The 22,774-nt window shown below is 45.1% G+C and overlaps 1 protein-coding gene across 1 annotated transcript in view; it reads left to right on the top strand.

Moving 5' to 3' along the window:
• Positions 1 to 22,774, top strand: part of EIF4EBP2 (eukaryotic translation initiation factor 4E binding protein 2) — a 47,667-nt gene that overhangs the window by 17,310 nt on the left and 7,583 nt on the right. Inside the window, exon 2 of the mRNA XM_069240372.1 lies at positions 6,486 to 6,662. Within this exon, the coding sequence (XP_069096473.1) occupies positions 6,486 to 6,662 (177 nt within the window). The remainder of the gene's footprint in view (positions 1 to 6,485; positions 6,663 to 22,774) is intronic.

The raw sequence follows: 22,774 nt of genomic DNA, 5'->3' as shown, positions 1-22,774 counted from the left end.
AGTTATTTTTATTTTTTAGCTAAATTTGTAGTTTGCTGAGGATTCTGGGTAAGAAAATATTGGGGGATCCACGCAAGTCACACCTCCCTTGACTCCCTCGGGTGTCTAGTTTTCAGAAATGTCAGGGTTTGGTAGGTTTCCCTAGATGGCTGCTGAGCCCAGGACCAAAAACGCAGGTCCCTTCCCCCCGCAAAAACAGGTAGTTTTCTATTTGATCATTTTGATGTGTCCACGTTGTGTTTTGGGGCATTTCCTGTCACGGGCCCTAGGCCTACCCACACAAGTGAGGTATCAATTTTATCAGGAGACTTGGGGGAACGCTGGGTGGAAGGAAATTGGTGGCTCCTCTCAGATTCCAGAACTTTCCGTCACCGACAGGTGAGGAAAAAGTTTTTTTTTTTTTTTTTTTTTTTAGCCACATTTTGATGTTTGCAAAGGATTCTGGGTAACAGAACCTGGTGAGAGCCTGAAAAGTCACCCTATCTTGGATTCCCCTAGGTCTCTAGTTTTCAGAAATGCACAGGTTTGGTAGGTTTCCCTAGGTGGCGATGGAGCTAGAGGCCAAAATTCACAGCTAGGCACTTTGCAAAAAACACCTCTGTTTTCTTTGTGAAAATGTGATGTGTCCACGTTGTGTTTTGGGGCATTTCCTGTCACGGGCACTAGGCCTACCCACACAAGTGAGGTACCATTTTTATCGGGAGACTTGGGGGAACAGCAAAACAAGTATTATTGCCCCTTGTCTTTCTCTAAATTTTGTCCTTCCAAATATAAGACCGTGTGTAAAAAAGACGTCTATTTGAGAAATGCCCTGTAATTCACATGCTAGTATGGGCACCCCAGAATTCAGAGATGTGCAAATAACCACTGCTCCTCAACACCTTATCTTGTGCCCATTTTGGAAATACAAAGGTTTTCTTGATACCTATTTTTGACTCTCTATATTTCAGCAAATTAATTTCTGTATACCCGGTATAGAATGAAAACCCACTGCAAGGTGCAGCTCATTTATTGGTTCTGGGTGCCTAGGGTTCTTGATGAACCTACAAGCCCTATATATCCCCGCAACCAGAAGAGTCCAGCGGACAAAACAGTATATTGCCAAATATCTGACATTGCAGGAAATAATTAGAGTAAAATGTAGAGAAAAATGGCTGGGTTTTTTCACCTCAATGTAATTAATTTTTTTATTTCAGTTGTTATTTTCTGCCGGAAACCCTTGTAGGATCTACACAAATTACCCATTGCTGAATTCAGAGTTTTGTCTACTTTTCAGAAATGTTTAGGTTTCTGGGATCCAGCATTGGTTTTACACTCATTTCTGTCACTGACTGGAAGGAGGCTGAAAGCGCAAAAAATCGTAAAAATGGTGTATGTCCCGGTAAAATGCCAAAATTGTGTTTAAAAAAGTTGGGTTTGCTGATTCAAGTCTGCCTGTTCCTGAAAGCTGGGAGGCTGGTGATTCTAGCACCGCAAACCCTTTGATGTCATTTTCAGGGGGAAAAACCACAAGCCTTCTTCTGCAGCCCTTTTTTCCCATTTTTTTATTTTATTTTTTTAAACAAAATTTTCACTGTATTTTGGATAATTTCTTGGCCTCCTTCAGGGGAACCCACAAAGTCTGGGTACCTCTAGAATCCCTAGGATGTTGGAAAAAATGACGCAAATTTGGCGTGGGTAGCGTATGTGGACAAAGTTATGAGGGCCTAAGCGAGAACTATTCCAAATAGGCAAAAAAAGGCCTGGCACAGGAGGGGGAAAAGGCCTGGCAGGAAGGTCTTAATGGAACATTGTTGTTGTTGTAACAACAATAATGACTGGCATCCTCGCATTCGGTGGGAGGTCCTCACTCTTCCATATGAGCATAGAGGCTTCGAAGTGTGCCATATGAAGCTTTATTTCTGGCAGCACAGTGTCTATTCTCCCATCACTGGTTTCATCCGGATGAGCGCATTCCTTATGCAATCCCAGAGCAGGACATTGCTGCCCCTATACCTTTGTGAACGCTGTTACCCCGCGGTGTTCCCTTGGACCCCAAGGATGTTCAAACATTGTCCACTAACAGCCGGGCGTGGCGTAAAATTCAGCGATTGCTGAGGTATGATTTAGTCTGTGCTCCCACACTGCCATTAACACTGAGCGATGTTTCCCAGATCATATTTTCTCATGCACCGAGGACACATTTTGCTGGTGACACCCAGCTGGAACTTTGTGCTATGTCACTAGCAGAGTGCTTTCTGCTGTTGCTTCCCTTCATACGTACAAACCCCCCCCCCCCCCATGTTGGTTATAGCGGATTCTGGAGCGCAGCTGTTCTCCAGGCTATACCAAGTGAGCATTGCACTATTACCTGTTATTGATGTGAAGCTTTGAGAGGCATGGGAGTTAGACCTCGGTAGATCCCTTTTGGAGAGCATATGTCCGCTTGTTGGGCTCAAACCCGTTGGGTATCCTTTAACCACAGACCCAAGCTCTTGCACTTCAAATTCTTGTGCAGTATATACGTAATGCTGTGCGCTTTGGCCCGCATGGACCCCTGTAGATCCTCTGCCTGTCCTAAATGCCTTGCACCCCTGGCTCACTTCCTGCACCTGACATGGACGTGCCTCCACTCATTAGTGCTTATTGGTGTGGGGTGTTTGGCCTGCTATCAACAATGGTGGGTACAAATATTAATCCTGACCCACTGATGGCTCTGTTGGGGTAGTTGGCCGAAATTACTAAAAGCCTGAGGCTGTATGCTGCTAGTGGACTCCTGCTTGCCAAGAGGGAACTTCCCCTCCTTTAGGGAACCAAGAGGGTACCAACCACCAAGAGATGGATCGCAAGCCTACTCTATTGTGACAACACTAGTAAGATTTTTGCATCTCTTCAGCCACCATCTCGTCCTTAGGATATTTGGCAGCTGTTCAGAGATTATTTATGCACCCTTGACACAAGCCTGTCCAGTCACTTACACAACGCAGAATTGTTGATATGTGATACTGAAATTGTTTATTGTTAAATGCGCCTGCATGTCTTTGAAAGCCCCTACAGGTTATTGTCTGCCGTCCGACTTCTTATCGATACGTCCTTATGATAGAAATGCCTCCCATATTTTCTTTCTCCTTTTTGTGGGATACTGTATTTTAACCCTCATAGCATTGTTCATTTATTTATTGTGACATTATCATTTTCAAGATCAAACAGCAATGCAATCAGCAAATGCAAAGTATCAAAAAAATAATATCCTTTAGAATGCCAAGCAGCACATGTCAAGCCTTATGAGCTACAGGTACTGCTTATTTTCTTTAACTTAGTCATGCAAACACTTGTGTAAACATCCACACTTCTCTCTGAACATATCCTTGAGTTCTACAAGTAACTGTTCATTATTGGAAATGTTCACTCTCTCAACCGGCATGCAGTGTCAGAATGTAAACGGATATCCTACTACCATTGGTGTAACCAACTTATGACCGCTTTACCCTTGCTGGCCACATGATTCTTCATTTGTAGAACTCTATTAAATTCTTAATCTTGGAAATAATCCAGCACGGTAATGTTGTGCTTTCTGAATGCCAGTAGAATAATGCTAGAATATTACACTTTGCCACTTGTGCATAAATGTTTCAGTTAAAATGGTGATTGGTGAGCCACAATCAGCCATGTTGTCTAAATCACCACTCCTGCTCCCGTCGGACGTTACTTTCATCTATCCCAATTAAACTATTGCTACTATTCACATTGAATGTTTTGATCTCTTTTTAAGAACCTCTTCAGTTAAACTAACCTTACTTTAGCTGGTGATCCACCCTTGTCTAATTTAGCAAAATGCCCAAACTATTTAGTTGGTCTTTTTTTTCCCCAACAGCTGAACAAATACTACAGTTGCCCAGATGATTTTTGACCCCCACAGTACTAACTCTTGTTGTCTTTCTTAGTCTTTTTCCCTTTTTCCTAATGTTTTCATTTTACACCTCTTCCACCCCCCCCCACTAAACTTAAATGAACACTGTCCTGTTTTTGTTTTTTTTCTCCACCGCACAGGGCTGATGATATGGATCTTACTAAGCCCTTGGTGAGTGTTGTTTCTTCTAAGGTTGGATTTTTTTAACTGAGCAAGTATCCCAGAGTTTGAACAATAACTTTTCCACTTAAATGTTGTTCAAGGTTTGTCTCAAATTTGCTCATTGATGCCAACAGGTGCTGGACTGCTGTGTTTAGACTGTCACAAGACTGCCCTGCTTCCTTATAAAGAATCTTTTTTTGGCCTGAAATTTAGCTCCTTGTTAAAGTGGCCTTCCATCCTTCGTAGGTTCTCAACACACTTGTCTCCAAAATCTGCAGATGCAGGTTCCGCCTTTGGAAGATTCTCATACATTTTATGCTTCATCACTTGAACAATTGAACACAATGCCTTTCTTGTATTCTTGTTCAAATATTTTGGCATCAATGGCTAGTAAATCGTTTTCAGATGAGTAGGTTCATTATTTCCACTTACGGTCTCCGTGGGCTTTGCAGAAATAAGTTTGAAATATTAATAATTTGTGCAGTTGCCATGGCTAAGCAAAAATAAATCAAAGATGGTTTTTAGTTGCACAGAAAATCACTTGTAAGTAACAGTAACAGCCATCAGATTCTCACTTTATATGTTGTGAGCCACTGTCTTTAATATATGTATGATCACTTTTTCACAACCTGTGCCTAAGGTTTATGCAGTGTTCAGCTGATGATTCTCTCTCTGTTACATGTGATGTCATTCCTCAAAGTACAGTGATATCCAGCAACATGCTTATATGTTGAGTACTCAAGATGGTATCACTTAGTTTCAAATCTCTTGCGTAGTGATTTGACGGCGGGGGTAACACTAAATGGTTATTGGGTACTAATGTACCTGTACGGGTGTGCGGTAGACTCAGAATGACATAACTTACTTGCTCAGGGTCCTTCTCTGCACAGTTGTCGAAATCAGAGCTTATATTTGCACAATATGTTGCTCTGACATTGTTCTGGCAACCAAATAACCCGGCGTTATGACCAAAACCGGGGTGAAAGCAGCTGTGATGATCTGCCAGATGTGATGGTGAGCTCCGTTTGTTCTTGTCTGCATCGTTGAAAGTAATCTTGTAAGGTTTTTTTTTTTTTTACGATTGCAAGAAGAACCTGGTACGTAGAGTTGAGTATTGGTATTATAACCTATGCTATATAACCAGTGCCTACAGGTCATTGAGAGAAATTGCCAAGTGACCAGGAGTCTGGAATCTTAGTTGGATGTAGCTGAACCTGCTGGGGTCGGTTTTGTTGTCTACTGCTCTTCAAATAAACCTGCTTACTTACTAAACAACCCATGCAAAGAGCAACCAGCCAGGAGGATCTGGAAAGCAAGAACCCTCAGTCAGAACATAAGTGACACAAGCATAGCACAAGTTCTAAAATATGACACTTCAGTGTTACCAACCCCTTATGTTAGAAATGTTTCTCCTTCCATTGCTAATGATATAAGTTTACAGAAAATATCCTATGTACTAAATATTGAAATGGTTTCTGGATTCATGAAATGATTGTCTTCATCCCACAAACCAGATCATAGGATCAGGGAATGGGTTTTGCAGGCACAGAAGTCTTTTCTTAAAGACCTGGTGTATCCTGGGATGCACATTCATTTTGGTTAAATTCTTTGTCCTTTGATTTTGTAAGTTTAGGGTGGGAATTTTGAAGAGCTTTGACAGAATTTTCTACTTAATGCAAGCACATCTGTTAGCTTAATGGTGCAGCCACGGCCTATCCTTCTCACAATATTGACAAGTCACATTCCAGTTTTTTATCTAAATGTACTGCTTAGGAAAAATCTGGTTTTAAGTTGAGATTTGTAGCTGCCCAGTTTCGGAAAGTTTACTTTGGCTTCTGTACTTCTCCAGTAGTTGTGATATAGGAGTACTTTCTATAGTAGTTTCAAAGAATTTGGCCTAAAACACTCAATTGTCCAAAGTGTATATAGCCATTTTCTCCATGTGTATAAACTGTATGGTTTATTGTTGAATGACAAGTATTTTTTTTGTAACAAAGGTGCCTCTTTCACCAAGTACTGTGTTGCTCTATTTTTTCTATTGACTTTTGATGCTTTTCTAGTGATACTATTTGGAGTGGCAGTGTTACACAGATGAAATGATTTGTTGCAAGGTTGTGGAGCAGCATGTTTAGATTTAGGTCTATGGGTTTGCACAGAATTCCAGAGCTGAATCTGAAGACGACTGTTTAAAGTCTATTTCTGATTGAATTGAAGTTCATGTTCGTGATTCAGAATGAGCTGTATGTTGCACATTTTATAAACGGTAATAAAATGTCTTGGATCTAACTGGAAAACAGTGCTACTTGAACTGTTGTACAACAAACAGAAACAAGTCTTCACTGACAGTTGTAAATCATGTACTCTGCTCATTGTGTGTTTTGTTGGGTATTTTGTCATTTTGATGCAGCACACTGACTTTACTGGGTCTTTGTAGGTACCAGAATAATCTATGACCGCAAATTTCTGTTGGATCGTCGTAACTCGCCACTGGCACAGACCCCACCACGTCGCCTGCCTGACATCCCAGGGGTTACCAGCCCTACCACAATTGCTGAGGAGCCCAAAGTAGAAACTAACAACCTGAACAATCATGACGGAAAGCCAGCAATTGGTGAGATTTATGAAACTTGTCAAACCGTATCACTCCATTAGCTTCCTATTGTGCCCCTGACTTTGAAATAATAGCAGTTCTTCATCATTGGATAATAATATCCCACATGCTAATTTGGTGTCTAGCCACCCAACTCTGAAATCCGCTTCGGCAGTCTCTATAGTAGATCTGGTCAAGTTTGCCAATTTTTGCAACCACAAAACTATAAAATTGAAGCCAGAAAAGACAAAGTGAGAATGCAGGGAATGGAGCAAGAAGAAGCTATGGGGGAGAGAAGGAAAACTGGAGTGTTTGGGCCAAAGCAAGCACCTCCAGGGGGTCCAGGCACTTGCATACCAGCTGTGTCCCTGCCTCTGGAAGTCTCTTTACTGGTTGTGCATGCCTGGTGGTTGTTTTTAGCTGCTTGAAGGTGGACTCTGCCTCCAGGAAGCTATTAGTGGCTTCACAGGCCACGTAAAGCAAAAGGGAGAGAATGAGAACACCTCTTCTGTCCACCCACAGCCTTCTTTTATTGACGTGTAATGTCAATAAAAGACTAACAATTATTTTTTTTGGTTTCCTGTTGGCTTACTTATAAATCCAGCCTTTTTTAACCACTTCGCTGCCAGGCCTGGTCTCCTCAGGTGCCAGGTCTTTTTTTTGGCTATTTGGGGCAGTTTGCGTTTAGGCTCTCATAACTTTTTGTCTTCATAAGCTACCCATGCCAAATTTGCATCCTTTTTTTTCCAACATCCTAGGGATTCTAGAGGGACCTAGAGTTTGTGGGTTCCCCTGAAGGAGACCAAGAAATTAGCCAAAATACATCTATTTTTTTAGTTTATTATTTTTTTTTAGGAGGGGTGGAAGCTGCAGAAGCAGGCTTGTTTTGTTTTATTTATTTTTTTGCCCTTGAAAATTGCATCAACAAAGGGTTTGTGGTGCTAAAATCACCATCTTCCCAGCTCTCAGAACAGGCAGACTTGAATCCGAAAACCAAATTTTTCAACAATTTTGGCATTTTACTGGGACATACCCCATTTTTACTATTTTTATTGTTTTTAGCCTCCTAGTTAGTGACAGAAATGGGTATGAAACCAATGCTGGACAAAACTCTGAATTTAGCAAGGGGTCATTTGTGTAGATCTTACAAGGTTTTCCTACAGAAAATAACAGCTGAAATAAAAAAAATATTGACATTGAGCTGAAAGAAACAGCCATTTTTCTCCATTTTTTTACTGTGTAACTTTTCCCTGCGATGTCCGATTTGTGAAAGCAATATACCATTAAGTCTGCTGGGCTCTTCCGGTTGCGGGGATATATAGGGCTTATAGGTTTATCAAGAACCCTAGGTACCCAGATCCAAAAAATGAGCTGCACCTTCCAGTGGGTTTTCATTCTATACCAGGTATACAGCAATTCATTTGGTGAAATATAAAGAGTGAAAAATAGGTATCAAGAAAACCCTTGTATTTCCTAAATGGGCACAAGATAAGGTGTTGAGAAGCAATGGTTATTTGCACAGTTCTGAATTCTGGGGTCCCCATACTAGCATGTGAATTACAGGGCATTTCTCAAATAGAAGTCTGTTTTTTACACACTGTCTTACAGTTGGAAGGGAAAAAATGCAGAGAAACACAAGGGGCAAGAACACTTGTTTTGCTATTCTGTGTCCCTCCAAATCTCCTGATACAAATGGAACCTCACTTGCGTGGGCAGGCCTAACGCCCACGACCGGAAACGCCACATGGACACAACATTTTAAATTGAAAACTGATGTGGTTTTTGCAAAGTGCCTAGCTGTGGATTTTGATCTCTAGCTCAGCCGGCACCTACGGAAACCTACCAAACCTGTGCATTTTTTAAAACTAGACACCTAATGTAATCCACGATGGGGCAACTTGTGGGGCTCTGACCAGGTTCTGTTACTCAGCATCCTTTGCAAACCGCAAAATTTGGCCAAAAAACACGTTTTTCCTCCCATTTCTGTGACTGAAAGTTCTGTAATCTGAGGAGCCACAAATTTCCTTCTACCCAGCTTTCCCCCACGTCTCCCGATAAAAATGGTGCCTCACTTGTGTGGGTAGGCCTAGTGCCTGTGAAAGGAAATGCCCCAAAACACTTTCTGGAAACATCAAAATTATCAAATACAAAACCAGCTGTTTTTGTGGGTGTGACTTGCGTGGATCTCTTAGTGTTTTCTTACCCAGTATCCTCAGCAAACCTCAAATTTAGCTAAAAAATATTTTTCCCACATTTCTGCGTGGGATCACCGCAGCGGGATAAATTTCCTACCACCCAACATTCCCCTCAAGTCTCCCTGTAAAAATGATACCTCACTTGTGTAGGTGGGCCAAGTGCCTGTGACAGGGAAGAGACAAAAATATGTTGAAATCGAGGGGGAACCCAAGCGGGTCCAAAAGGGCAGTTTGGGAAAAAAAAAAGAAACATTTCTAGGCCGACAAGTGGGGCCAAATTTTTATCAGTATAGATGAGACAATGCTGGGTGGTAGTCATTTTGTGGATTCCTTCAGATTCTGGAAGGTTCCATTACAAAAATGAGGGCAAAAAGTGTGATTTCCAGCAAAGTTGGAGGTTTGCAGGGCATTGTGGGTAAGAAAATGGTGCGGAGTGCATGTGAAGCACACCACCCTGGACTCATCCAGATGTTTAGTTTTCAGATGTGTCTAGGTCTTGTGGATTTTTCTACATGGCAGCGTGCCAAAGTCCAAAAAGTGCAGCCCTCACCATTCCAAGTGGGACGATTTTGAGAGGTAGCCAAGCTCTCATGGCCCTAGTGTAAAACCAAAATAATCAAATGTCCTCTCGCTCGCCGTGGAATAGGATGTTTTAGTATGCAGGGGAGAGCTGAAAGACTGTTGCCCCTTCAGTTGGGGTGGGGGTACAACCATGCCCATACTGGTTGGTGGCCACCACCCCACAATTTTTTTTTAATTTTTTTAATTCCCTGGCATCTAGTATACTTTCTGTCCCCTTACGAGAAATTGGCACGAAAAAAAGCCACAGAGCCTAGTGGTTTCTGCCCCCGTTGGGGGCAGATCAGCCTAATAAAAGTAGGCCGATATGCCCCAAGGGGGTGGGGGGGGGGGGAGGCACAGAAATGGCCTAGAATACATTTTCCCCCAGGGGAGTGACCCTTTTCTAAGGGGTCGCTCCCCTTGTGTGAAATTGACGCAAAAAATAAAAATCCCTGGTGTCTAGTGGTTTCGATCTGCTAGCCTCATTGCTTTTCATTTACTTTGCTAATGAAAAAAGATAGTTGATAGGAAAACGCTATAGGCAGTGTAGAAAAAAGAAGCTCCAAATGAGGGCGTTGGAATTTCTATCGAATTGATCAGCACCCAACCGTGTTTTTTCACCTCCTTTGGAAAATGTAGTAAAACCAGCAGTGGTGACATGCTATTACGGGCTTTAGACTATAGTGCACGTTAATAGCCATTGGTGGCCATGACCTCCAAAGTTTCTTCCTTGAGTACCACTATGAGCAGAAACTTAAGACCCAGCTCATTCACTATGATGGAATCTGACAAAGGGTGAATGTCTGCCCTATATTGTAAGCATGGCTTCAAGCTTTGCTTGAGGACTTTCCTGCCCAGCTGTGCACCCAAGGCTCAGGACTCCACCATCCCCTCCCTCCCCTCCCCCACCCTCTCTCCCCCTCTTTCCCCCCCCATCCCCCCCCCCCCCCAAAAAAAATCTCCAACAGCCACTGGTGCAGGATTCTGTGGTAATTCGGTAGAATGAAATCAAGGTTTTGAGGTGGGGAATAAAAGAAATGGTCACTACGGTTGGAATCACTGACCATTTGTCAATGTAGATTTCAAGACAGTCAACTGGAAACAAATTCCTGATACTTCCGTTGCCTGAAATGTAGTTCCATCTCCAACAAAGCAATGGTGTGGCTGTCATACTAATCCTAAAAGAAAATCATTTTCAGGTGCCAGGTTCTCTGCCTCAAGGTAAGAAATATTCACTTGATCCAGACTTTCCTTTAAAGCTTAAGTAGGCTCTTCAAATATTATTGAAGGATGCACTTCAGTGTGCAGTGATAGTGGTAGCATCCTGAAAACACCAAGGGTTTGTAGTTTATTCCGATCTACTCTTCATCCCCTTAACTTTGGATAACAGACTATCTATGCATTCTTTTTTGGAAATGAAATATGCACTGTGATTCAGTTCACTAGCTTATCAGCCTTGGCCCCAAAAGCCATGTGATTTTTCTTCATATGACACTTGCAGTGACCTCAAATACATTCACATGGTAGACAAAGTGTCAGTTTTGGGCTCCATGTTTTAATGCATTTATTGTTCCAGTCCATAGACTCTCCAGAACTCTAGTGCAGAAGAGACTGGAGGACCGGAAGGACTGGACATTTGTTAGGAAGTGACAGTGTATTTAGAGGAAGACCAGTTCTTTATCATGTGGTTCCTGGGAGAGGTGCAGAGGGGTACCTTTTCTGAATTCTCTTTCCATTAATCCATTTTCTGACTTCTTTGTGCACGTTTGGAGATCCTATGTGTATCTGATGGTCTAAGAGAAACTATTCCCCATCAGGAGTTCTGCTGCTTGGGTTGAAAGTAAAACACCAACCCCAAACATAAAACCAAAATCTTATCTAATGGGTCAGTAAGCTTGAGAGTTCGATCGAGAGTTACAGTACAGAACGGCCTTTAGCTCCAAATATACACTACTCTGCTTCATCAATGCTTTACATGTCAGCATTAGATAGACATGAGATTTAAGTGAAAGTTGCAAATTCTGAATTATATGGGCAGTCTGTCAGTTTAATTAGTTTGAAATTGGAAATGAAGAAAACCCCTGACATTGTTCAGGTATTTTAAGACCATGCAGACAAAAGGGAAACATGACTGTCGTAAAGACCTATTTGTGTACGAATGAGAAGCTTGGTGCTGTAGTGGAAATACTGGCTCACCTAAGGAGAAATCTTATCTTAAAGTGTTGGGTGTCCCACCTGCAGACTCTTAACTACAGAATTAATGTGTGTCCTAGTTGATGTATTTGTAGTGTGCTACTGAGAGATTTCTTGAAAGCAGATTACAGACTTGCAAAGCTCTAAGATGCAGCTTAAATTGAAAAGGCATTGTGATGATTTTAAACTCTGCAATATGGAGGTACATAAAACTGCAGTTGGTGGGACAGTGATACTGGTGGATATGACAGTCTTAAATTTCAATACATTTGCCAGAAAAACAGCATTGCTGGAGGTTAAAAAAAAGTTCTGTAAAGGGTATTGTGGTATTGGTAGGGTTTCACATTGTATTAAAAGTGGACCACCAAGGAAGGAGATATATTTTCATGTAACATCCACTAGGTTTCTCTTTTATGGCATGACCGCAGAGAAAGGTAGAACCTGGTCTCTGTAAGCACTACTTATTTTGGAATGCAGTCTGTGGAGGTACAGTGTATATTGATCCTGGCTGACAAAGGTTAAGGTCCTGCCACCTTGAGAATCGGGTGGGAACAGTTTTGGGGGGTGGAGGGGTGTCAGACATGTTTGTTTATTGACCTTCGAGTTCTCTCTGCTTTTTTTCTACTTTTTTAGGCACCATGTTGGCCACTGTTTGTGTTAGTCGTTATTTATTGATGGACTCGTGTAGATCCTGGTTACAGTATGTAAAGAAATGGCTCCCTGTTGCAGTTACCCCCCACTTTTTGCCTGATACTGATGCTGACTTGACTGAGAAGAGTGCTGGGACCCTGCTAACCAGGCCCCAGCACCAGTGTTCCTTCACCTAAAAAGTACCATTGTATCCACAATTGGCACACCCTGGCATTCAGATAAGTCCCTTGTAACTGGTACTTCTAGTACCAAGGGCCCTGATGCCAAGGAAGGTCTCTAAGGGCTGCAGCATGTCTTATGCCACCCTAGAGACCCCTCACTCAGCACAGACACACTGCTTACAAGCCTGTGTGTGCTAGTGAGAACAAAATGAGTAAGTCGACATGGCACTCCCCTCAGGGTGCCATGCCAGCCTCTCACTGCCTATGCAGTATAGGTAAGACACCCCTCTAGCAGGCCTTACAGCCCTAAGGCAGGGTGCACTATACCATAGGTGAGGGTACCAGTGCATGAGCATGGTACCCCTACAGTGTCTAAACAAAACCTTAGACATTGTAAGTGCAGGGTAGCCATAAGAGTATATGGTCTGGGAGTCTGTCAAACACGAACTCCACAGCACCATGATGGCTACACTGAAAGCTGGGAAGTTTGGTATCAAACTTCTCAGCACGATAAATGCACACTGATGCCAGTGTACATTTTATTGTAAAATACACCACAGAGGGCACCTTAGAGGTGCCCCCTGAAACTTAACCAACTATCTGTGTAGGCTGACTGGTTCCAGCAGCCTGCCACACCAGAGACATGTTGCTGGCCCCATGGGGAGAGTGCCTTTGTCACTCTGAGGCCAGTAACAAAGCCTGCACTGGGTGGAGATGCTAACACCTCCCCCAGGCAGGAGCTGTGACACCTGGCGGTGAGCCTCAAAGGCTCACCCCTTTGTCACAGCCCAGCAGGGCACTCCAGCTTAGTGGAGTTGCCCGCCCCCTCCGGCCACGGCCCCCACTTTTGGCGGCAAGGCTGGAGGGAACAAAGAAAGCAACAAGGAGGAGTCACTGGCCAGTCAGGACAGCCCCTAAGGTGTCCTGAGCTGAAGTGACTCTAACTTTTAGAAATCCTCCATCTTGCAGATGGAGGATTCCCCCAATAGGGTTAGGATTGTGACCCCCTCCCCTTGGGAGGAGGCACAAAGAGGGTGTACCCACCCTCAGGGCTAGTAGCCATTGGCTACTAACCCCCAGACCTAAACACGCCCTTAAATTTAGTATTTAAGGGCTACCCTGAACCCTAGAAAATTAGATTCCTGCAACTACAAGAAGAAGGACTGCCTAGCTGAAAACCCCTGCAGAGGAAGACCAGAAGACGACAACTGCCTTGGCTCCAGAAACTCACCGGCCTGTCTCCTGCCTTCCAAAGATCCTGCTCCAGCGACGCCTTCCAAAGGGACCAGCGACCTCGACATCCTCTGAGGACTGCCCCTGCTTCGAAAAGACAAGAAACTCCCGAGGACAGCGGACCTGCTCCAAGACAAGCTGCAACTGTGTTTCCAGCGGCTTTAAAGAACCCTGCAAGCTCCCCGCAAGAAGCGTGAGACTTGCAACACTGCACCCGGCGACCCCGACTCGGCTGGTGGCGATCCAACACCTCAGGAGGGACCCCAGGACTACTCTGATACTGTGAGTACCAAAACCTGTCCCCCCTGAGCCCCCACAGCGCCGCCTGCAGAGGGAATCCCGAGGCTTCCCCTGACCGCGACTCTTTGAACCTAAAGTCCCGACGCCTGGGAGAGACCCTGCACCCGCAGCCCCCAGGACCTGAAGGACCGGACTTTCACTGGAGAAGTGACCCCCAGGAGTCCCTCGCCCTTGCCCAAGTGGAGGTTTCCCCGAGGAATCCCCCCCTTGCCTGCCTGCAGCGCTGAAGAGATCCCGAGATCTCTCATAGACTAACATTGCGAACCCGACGCCTGTTCCTACACTGCACCCGGCCGCCCCCGCGCTGCTGAGGGTGACATTTCTGTGTGGACTTGTGTCCCCCCCGGTGCCCTACAAAACCCCCCTGGTCTGCCCTCCGAAAACGCGGGTACTTACCTGCAAGCAGACCGGAACCGGGGCACCCCCTTCTCTCCATTCTAGCCTATGTGTTTTGGGCACCACTTTGAACTCTGCACCTGACCGGCCCTGAGCTGCTGGTGTGGTGACTTTGGGGTTGCTCTGAACCCCCAACGGTGGGCTACCTTGGACCAAGAACTAAGCCCTGTAAGTGTCTTACTTACCTGGTTAACCTAACAAATACTTACCTCCCCTAGGAACTGTGAAAATTGCACTGTGTCCACTTTTAAAACAGCTATTTGTGAATAACTTGAAAAGTATACATGCAATTTTGATGATTTGAAGTTCCTAAAGTACTTACCTGCAATACCTTTCGAATGAGATATTACATGTAGAATTTGAACCTGTGGTTCTTAAAATAAACTAAGAAAAGATATTTTTCTATATAAAAACCTATTGGCTGGATTTGTCTCTGAGTGTGTGTACCTCATTTATTGTCTATGTGTATGTACAACAAATGCTTAACACTACTCCTTGGATAAGCCTACTGCTCGACCACACTACCACAAAACAGAGCATTAGTATTATCTCTTTTTGCCACTATCTTACCTCTAAGGGGAACCCTTGGACTCTGTGCATACTATTCCTTACTTTGAAATAGTGCATACAGAGCCAACTTCCTACACAGTACCTTGGGAAACAATGGGGAAACAAAGGCCTTGCACGATTTTGGGAGGTGAGGCATTATTGGAGCAGATGCAGTGTTTCCATATTGTCACCGGGGATGTGAGGCACGGTTTCCTTACTGCTATGTAGGGTAGGTTAGGCGTTGGTTCCTTACCACAAGGTGAGGTCTCAACTTTGCGGTACTGTGATCACACCATGGGGCCACAGATGCAGTGGAGTCTGGTGCTGCAGATGTCGGCGACAGCAGTTTGGACTCGTGCTGTGGTGGGACTTCAGAGGTGCTGCACCAGTTTTGGGCCTGTGTTGTAGGTCTCGATCGTTGCACTCAGTGGGGATGACCGCTCCAGTGCAGGTAACCACGCGGGGTCGGGGAGCGGCACTGGTTCAAAGTCCTCCTGGAAGGCTAGTATCCCTATTGCAGCAGAACTCATTCCCAGGGATCAAAGAACTGTATTTGCCACCACTTGGCAATTCAGGACTCTCAGCAAGAGAGCCCAAGTGCTGGTAAGTGAAGATTTTGATGTCCCTGAGACTTCTTAACAGGAGGCAAGCTCAGTCCAGCCCCTGGAGCACCTTTGGAAGCAGAATGTATAAAGCCAAGTAGAGTCCTTTTATTCCCAGGACAGAAGCAGCAGGTCGGCACAACAGGCAGATTGGTAGTCCTTCCTACAGCATCCACCTCCTTTTTTTTTTTTTTTTTTTTTTTTTTTTTTTTTTTTTTTTTTTCCCCCTGGCAGAATGCCCTCAGTCGAGAATTATACGAACTATGGTGTCGGAGGTCCAGTACTTACACCCATCTGTCATTGAAGTATGCAAACTTCAAAGAAAAGTCTTTGTAGTGCACAGGTCCCTGCCTTCCCTTCCTGGACCCCAGACATACTCAAGGGGGTTGGAGATTGCTTTGTTTGAGCACAGGGACAGCCATATTTAGGTGCAAGTGTCAGCTCCTCCTGCCACTCTAGCTCAGAAGACCCATCAGCGTGGTGATGAGCCATCAGGATATGCAGGGCACACCTCAGCTCCCTTTGTGTGACTGTCTTGAGTGGATGTACAAACAGCCCAGTTGTCATCCTGACCCAGACTTGTATTCAGCAGACAGGCAAAAGCACAGACTGGTTAAGCAAGAAAATGCCTGCTTTCTAAAAGTGGCATTTTCAAACCTACAAATCAAAAAAACAACTTCACCAAAAGATGTACTTTTAAATTGTGAGTTCACAGACCCCCAAACTCCAGATCTCTACCTGCTCCCAGTGGGAAAAATACAGTTGAAATATAATACAAGGCAATCCCCTTATTACCTATGAGAGATACATCTTGCAATAGTCAAAAATGAAATTAGTATTCACGATCAGGACATGTAAAACACACCGGTACATGTCCTACCTTTTTAAATACATTGCACCCTACCCATGGGGCTGCCCTGGGCCTATCTTCGGGGTGACTTACAGGTAAAACAGGGGAAGGCTTGAACCTGGCAAGTGGGTGCATTGGTCAGGTAGACACAGCAGTTTAAAACTGCACCCAGACACTGCAGTGGCAGGCCTGAGCCATATTTACAGGGCTACTCGTGTGTAGCACAATCTGTGCTGCAGGCCCACTAGTAGCATTTGAGTTACAGGCCCTGGGCACACACTGTGCACTGTACTAGGTAATTACTAATAAATTAAATATGCCAATCGTGGAGGGACCAATCACCAATACATTTTAGACCAAGAGTACATGCACCGTAGCCCTGGTTAGCAATGGTAAAGTGCCCAGGGTCCTAAAGCCAACAAAAATAGGGGAAAGAGGGCAAAAAAGTTTGGAGATATCCCGGAAAAAGGGCAAGGTCCAACAGTTCACAAAACTAAATCTTAGCATTTTTTTGTTTTTTTTGTTTTTTAAACTATGTCGGAAAAGGTGAATTAAAGAGGTTCTAACATAGTGTCACAGTGTCCTCAAACAAGTCTATCCCACTATCTTGGTCGAAAATTATGTAAAGGCTACCTAGAAGAACACAAATGTTTCCCTTATCAGACATCTCTCCCATGTTTTAAGTTGAGTTTAAAATTGTTAAAATTATTCAAGGCACCATTTTAACTTGATAACACAGCTACATTGCATCTCGGAGATGCTACTTTCAGTAGTCCTAAAACTAAATAGGACGACAAGTCTTTACATTTGTGAGCCATAGTTAAACTGTTGCCAAAGACCCACTTATCAGCCAAAAGTCCTTTCACATTCCACATGAATATGGCAATATCATTGTTGGCATTCCTTCATAAATCTACTCCACATGCATGAGAAAGTGCTGCATGCTTTTGCATATTAAGCATTTGATTTTGAGGGTCCATCAATACTGGCTTTGCAGCCTCCAAAGAATCTATCACAATCCTGCAAAACTACAAAATGACAATTGGCTAACTCCTGCCCCTGCAGAAACAGCACTCTGTTAAGGCCGAATCAGCAACTGCATCTCATGAGAAATATCCCCATACTTGACCGAAACCTGGTGGAACGACTCTTCGGCCTCTGACATCGCTATCGCCATACCGGACGGATACAAGATCACCAGAAGAGATCGAACCAACGGAATCGGCGGAGGAATAGCCATCGCCCACAAATCCACCCTCAAGATCCACACCCACACGGACGACACTCTCAAGACAGCCGAACACCTCCACTTCCAGATCCACACGGACCCCAACACGACCCTCAGAGGAACCCTCGTATACCGCCCTCCAGGACCAAGAGCCCCTTTCAGCGACACCATCTCCGACCTCGTAAGCACCCACGCCCTCGCCTCTCCAGACTACATCCTCCTGGGAGATCTAAACTTCCACCTTGAAAACAACAACGACGCCAACACCGCTTCACTGACCACCAACCTCCACAACTTCGGACTCCACCAACTGGTCAACACTCCCACCCACATCGCCGGTCACACGCTTGACCCCCTCTTCAACTCAAGCAACCACATCTCTCTCAGCCACACCTCCGAACTCCACTGGGCCGACCATCACTGCGTCCATTTTACCTTCAAGAAAAACACCGAACACCACCGCATCCCTCTACCACCTCACCACCGCTGGGGAAAAGTCACCAAAGACCAACTAACCAGCTCCCTCGTCAAACACCCACCACCCGACTCCAACGACCCGAGCGCTGCCGCCATCAACCTCCATCAATGGATCCTCGACTGCGCCAACACCTTAGCTCCACTCAAGAAACACACCACCAACCAAGGAAAGAAAAAACCAGCCTGGTTCACAGAAGAACTGACCACCTCAAAACGCACCTGCCAGAAGCTCAAGAAGAAATGGATCCTCGAGCGCACTCCCGACAACCTTGCCACCCTCAAAGACGCCAACCGTGATCACCACCAACGGATCCGACTCGCCAAGCGCGCCCATTTCACTGAACGCCTCAACAACAACGCCCACGATTGCAAAGAACTCTTCGGCATCGTGAAGGAACTCTCTAACCCTAACGCCAACATCAACGACGTCCCACCCTCCCAGAAACTCTGCGACGACCTCTCCACCTTCTTCCACCAGAAAATCGCAGCCATCCACGACAGTTTCAACACCGCTCCTCCGCCAGACCCACCCCTGACGACGACGCCCACGCCTGCTGCCTCACCGCCTGGACCCAAGTGGACGACGCCGAAACCCTAACAACCATGAATTCCATCCACTCATGCTCTCCCACGGACCCATGCCCACATCACACATTCAACAAAGCTGACGCCACCATCGCCCCCATACTCCGCAAGATCATCAACCTCTCCTTCAACACCGCCACCTTCCCGGACAGCTGGAAGCACGCAGAAATCCAACCCCTTCAAGAAACCCAAGGCTGACCCCAACGATCTCAAAAACTTCCGACCGATCTCTCTCCTCCCTTTTCCAGCGAAAGTCATCGAAGATCGTCAACGCACAGCTCGCCCACTTCCTAGAAGTCAACTCCATCCTAGACCCCTCTCAATCTGGATTCAGACGAAACCACAGTACCGAGACTGCACTCCTCGCCGCCACTGATGACATCAGACAACAAATAGACAACGGCGAAACCTCAGCCCTCCTCCTCCTCGAACTATCAGCCGCCTTCGACACAGTCTACCACCGCACCCTACTGGCCCGTCTCCACGAAGCCGGCATCCAAGACAAAGCCCTCAACTGGATCTCATCCTTCCTCTCTGACAGAACCCAGAGAGTCCGGCTCTCCCCCTTCCGCTCCAAGGCCACCAACCTCATCTGCGGCGTCCCCCAAGGCTGCTCTCTCAGTCCAACTTTGTTCAACGTCTACATGGCCCCCCTTGCAAAAGTGGCCCGTCAACACAACCTCAGCATCATCTCCTACGCCGACGACACCCAGCTCGTCCTCTCCCTGACCAAAGACCCTCTCACCGCCAAAACCAACCTCCACGAGGGACTAAAATCCATCGCCGAGTGGATGAACAACAGCCGCCTGAAGCTCAACTCCGACAAGACGGAAGTCCTCATCCTCGGACGCTCCCCCTCGGCCTGGAACGACTCCTGGTGGCCCACTGCACTCGGACCCCCACCCACCCCAGCCAACCACGCAAGAAACCTCGGATTCATCCTCGACTCCGCTCTCACCATGTCCAAACAGGTCAACGCCGTCTCCTCTTCCTGTTTCAACACCCTCCAAATGCTCCGCAGAATCTTCAAGTGGATTCCAATAGGAACCAGAAAGACGGTAACTCAAGCCCTCGTCAGTAGCAGACTTGACTACGGCAACGCACTCTACACAGGCATCCCAACAAAAGACATCAAACGACTCCAGCGCATCCAGAACGCATCCGCCCGCCTGATCCTCGACATACCCCGCCGATGCCACATCTCCCCCCACCTGAAAGACCTCCACTGGCTCCCCGTGGAAAAAAGGATCACCTTCAAACTCCTCATCCACGCTCAAGGCTCTACACGACACCGGACCCTCTTACCTCAACACCAGACTCAACTTTTACGTCCCCACACATCAACTCCGCTCTGCCAACCTCGCCCTCGCCATCGTCCCCCGAATCCAGCGCAAGACCTCTGGCGGCAGATCCTTCTCCTTCCTCGCCGCCAAGACCTGGAACGCTCTCCCCACCTCGCTACGCCAGACCCAGGACCTCCTCACCTTCAGGAGACTCCTCAAGACTTGGCTCTTCGAACGCTAGCAGCTCCCCCCCCCCCCAGCGCCTCGAAACCCTGACGGGTTCATAGTGCGCTTAATAAGTTCTCTGATTGATTGATTGATATTTAAGGAGGTGACCTCAAGAAAAGGTTGTTCTTCCTTAATGTATTAGTCAGTTGCCAGAGCAAACACTGTGCTTGGGGAAGCTTCCTTTATGCAATTTATTTCTGTAAATGCTGTCCTAAAGGTTGTCTATTCCGGGTTTTCACCTCAGCCAGCCATTGTTTATTTTGCTATTAAACTCCAATCAATTTGAAAACCGGGTTTGCGGAAATGTATTAGTAAACCTAGTTCTCTTTCATAGGTGTTTTTAAAGTGATTCAGGATTTCATCCCTCTTCTAAAACAGGGAGAATAAAAAAAACATAGTATATTGGCCATTTTTCTGGTGGCTCAAAAATGAACTGGTTAATTCATGAAAGGCATGCTGGGGCCCTGCACCTTGGCCATTCATTATTAAAGAGACAGCGTTAAAACATCTGTAAAATGCTTTGTCGGTTGTACCATTTCCTGTTCTGTTTTTATTTTGGGTGAGAGGGGGAGGGTTGACAAAGTGGGAGGAATGATTCTCAGCCAAACATAATTTATAGTCTTGATTATTAAATTCATTGTTGGATACAGACGAGGCAGTGTTGGCTTCTATAGATCTAACGTAAATAGGTCTCTAAGTAGAGGTTTCACAGTAGGCTGCAAACTGTGAAAGGCAGGTCGGCCTAGGTAGTTGGTAGTATGCCTTAACTTGAATGAATACAAAGGCAAGCTTACAAATCTTTGTCTAGCCAGAAGTTATGCTGCTACTTTGGGACAGTTGCAGTTATCACATTTTAGTTTCTACTTTTTGCATGTTGTGAGCAGGTCAAACAATTTGAACATTCCAACAAAAGGACAGTGATTTATAAAGCACTCCTTAAGTGTTTTGGTGTCACACTGGCTCCAAACACTGTACCCTGGAACTAAATGTGCCCTAGTTGCATTCTTTAAGAGTGAAGTTTACTTTAAACAATTCATCTTGATACACTAAACCAAGAGGACATTATGAAAGCAAGTACTACTAGTTTTTCTCTTTCAAATGTTAAGAATTATGAAAGCAAGATTGTTGTATCAGTTTCTCATTTGGTCTTAGTCACTGAAAGTGTCCTGTGATAACTGAAATTTCTCCAGCATTGGATCTTTTATAGATTCACATGCTTAAATCATTCACAGTTGCTGAAGTGGGAGTCCCAAAGGTGTACAACCGGAAGCAGTTGTGAAAAACTTACGTAGAAGTTACTTTTAAGACATTTACTTTAATAGCTTATCAGCACAATTTAAAAAGAGCTAAAGTCCAGCCAATCGGGCAACAGCACCCTTTAGAGCCCTCACCATAGAGGCTCCAGTCTCTCAGATTTTCTGCTGCACGTCGTGTGATGGGAGTCTCCCTGAGCTCTGCTTAGTTTTCTATTCAACAACTCTGCATTCAAGGAGATTCACTTCAGGTTCTATACATGTTCATATTATCTAAGCTCGTACTACATGACCATGTCATAACAACCTAAAAATGTTTATTTAGGCAATGTGGAGCCTGTGGCACAAAGAAATTGCACTCAGAAGACCCGCATAAAGAGTGTGTTTACTTCCTCCATCTGGACCATACAGTCGGACTGCAAGATTTGCCACACGTTTTCCCAGAAAACTCAGACAGAGGGATGATTACTGTTATGGTTGCAGAAGTTAAAATCTAAAGAACATCCTTTCGAAGGGGGATAATGACAACTCTAGGACAGAGAAATCCTTCAAGAGGGGGAGATCTCATGATAAGGAGCCGTCAGAACCACCAAAAGAGTCTGCCAAGAAAACCCTATAATGCATAAAGCTGTGGAGCTGTTACAGACTGCAGTCAAAGAGAAATTTTCCTCACAAAGTTTAATCTGAGCCTAAAACACCATCCATAGTTTAGGTTTCTTTACAAAGAACTTCAAACTCTCTTCTGTCAAAGACCAAACCTGTTTCTAGGGGGTCACAATTTCAGTTTTTGTCTGACTGCTTTGCTTTGTCAACAAGAGTAGTTGATGACCACCACTACCACCATGACGTTGACCTCTGCAGTATCTCCTATGGTCATCTCCAGTGCCTTTAAAGACTACTACCACCTGTAATGTATTGTCTAACACTTCACGATCATCGAATAAAGTGTCTGCTAAAGTCCCGACACTTTCAGCCACGACTACACCGAAGCACTTATCGACCACGATGTTGACAAAACCATAGACGATGAAGATGACATTGACTACACCGCTGAGGGTAACACTGCCAACGACCGCACCGTCTATGGAACACCAAGAAAGACCTCGTTGACTAACCTGCCGACAAAGGCATCAATGATGGAACCTATGCCTCCATTTACGAAGGCACCTCTGACACCACTAATGCCCGTTTTTGCCATGTCATTTTCTGACACATTAGCTATTGAGGCGATCTTTCCTATACACATGTACCAAAGTAAGGTTTGCTCCATGATTATTATAAGCGGTTCCCAGATCCAGCTGCAGCTGACCTTCCACCACAACCTCAAACACCTATTCAGTCTCTGCAACAAAAAACACTGATGCACCAACCTCACACGTTAAAACTAC

Source organism: Pleurodeles waltl, chromosome 6 (assembly GCF_031143425.1).
Source record: "Pleurodeles waltl isolate 20211129_DDA chromosome 6, aPleWal1.hap1.20221129, whole genome shotgun sequence".
Taxonomy (NCBI): Eukaryota; Metazoa; Chordata; class Amphibia; order Caudata; family Salamandridae; genus Pleurodeles; species Pleurodeles waltl.
Note: the sequence above shows the minus strand (reverse complement) of the source record. Positions and strands in the feature narration are given on the sequence as shown.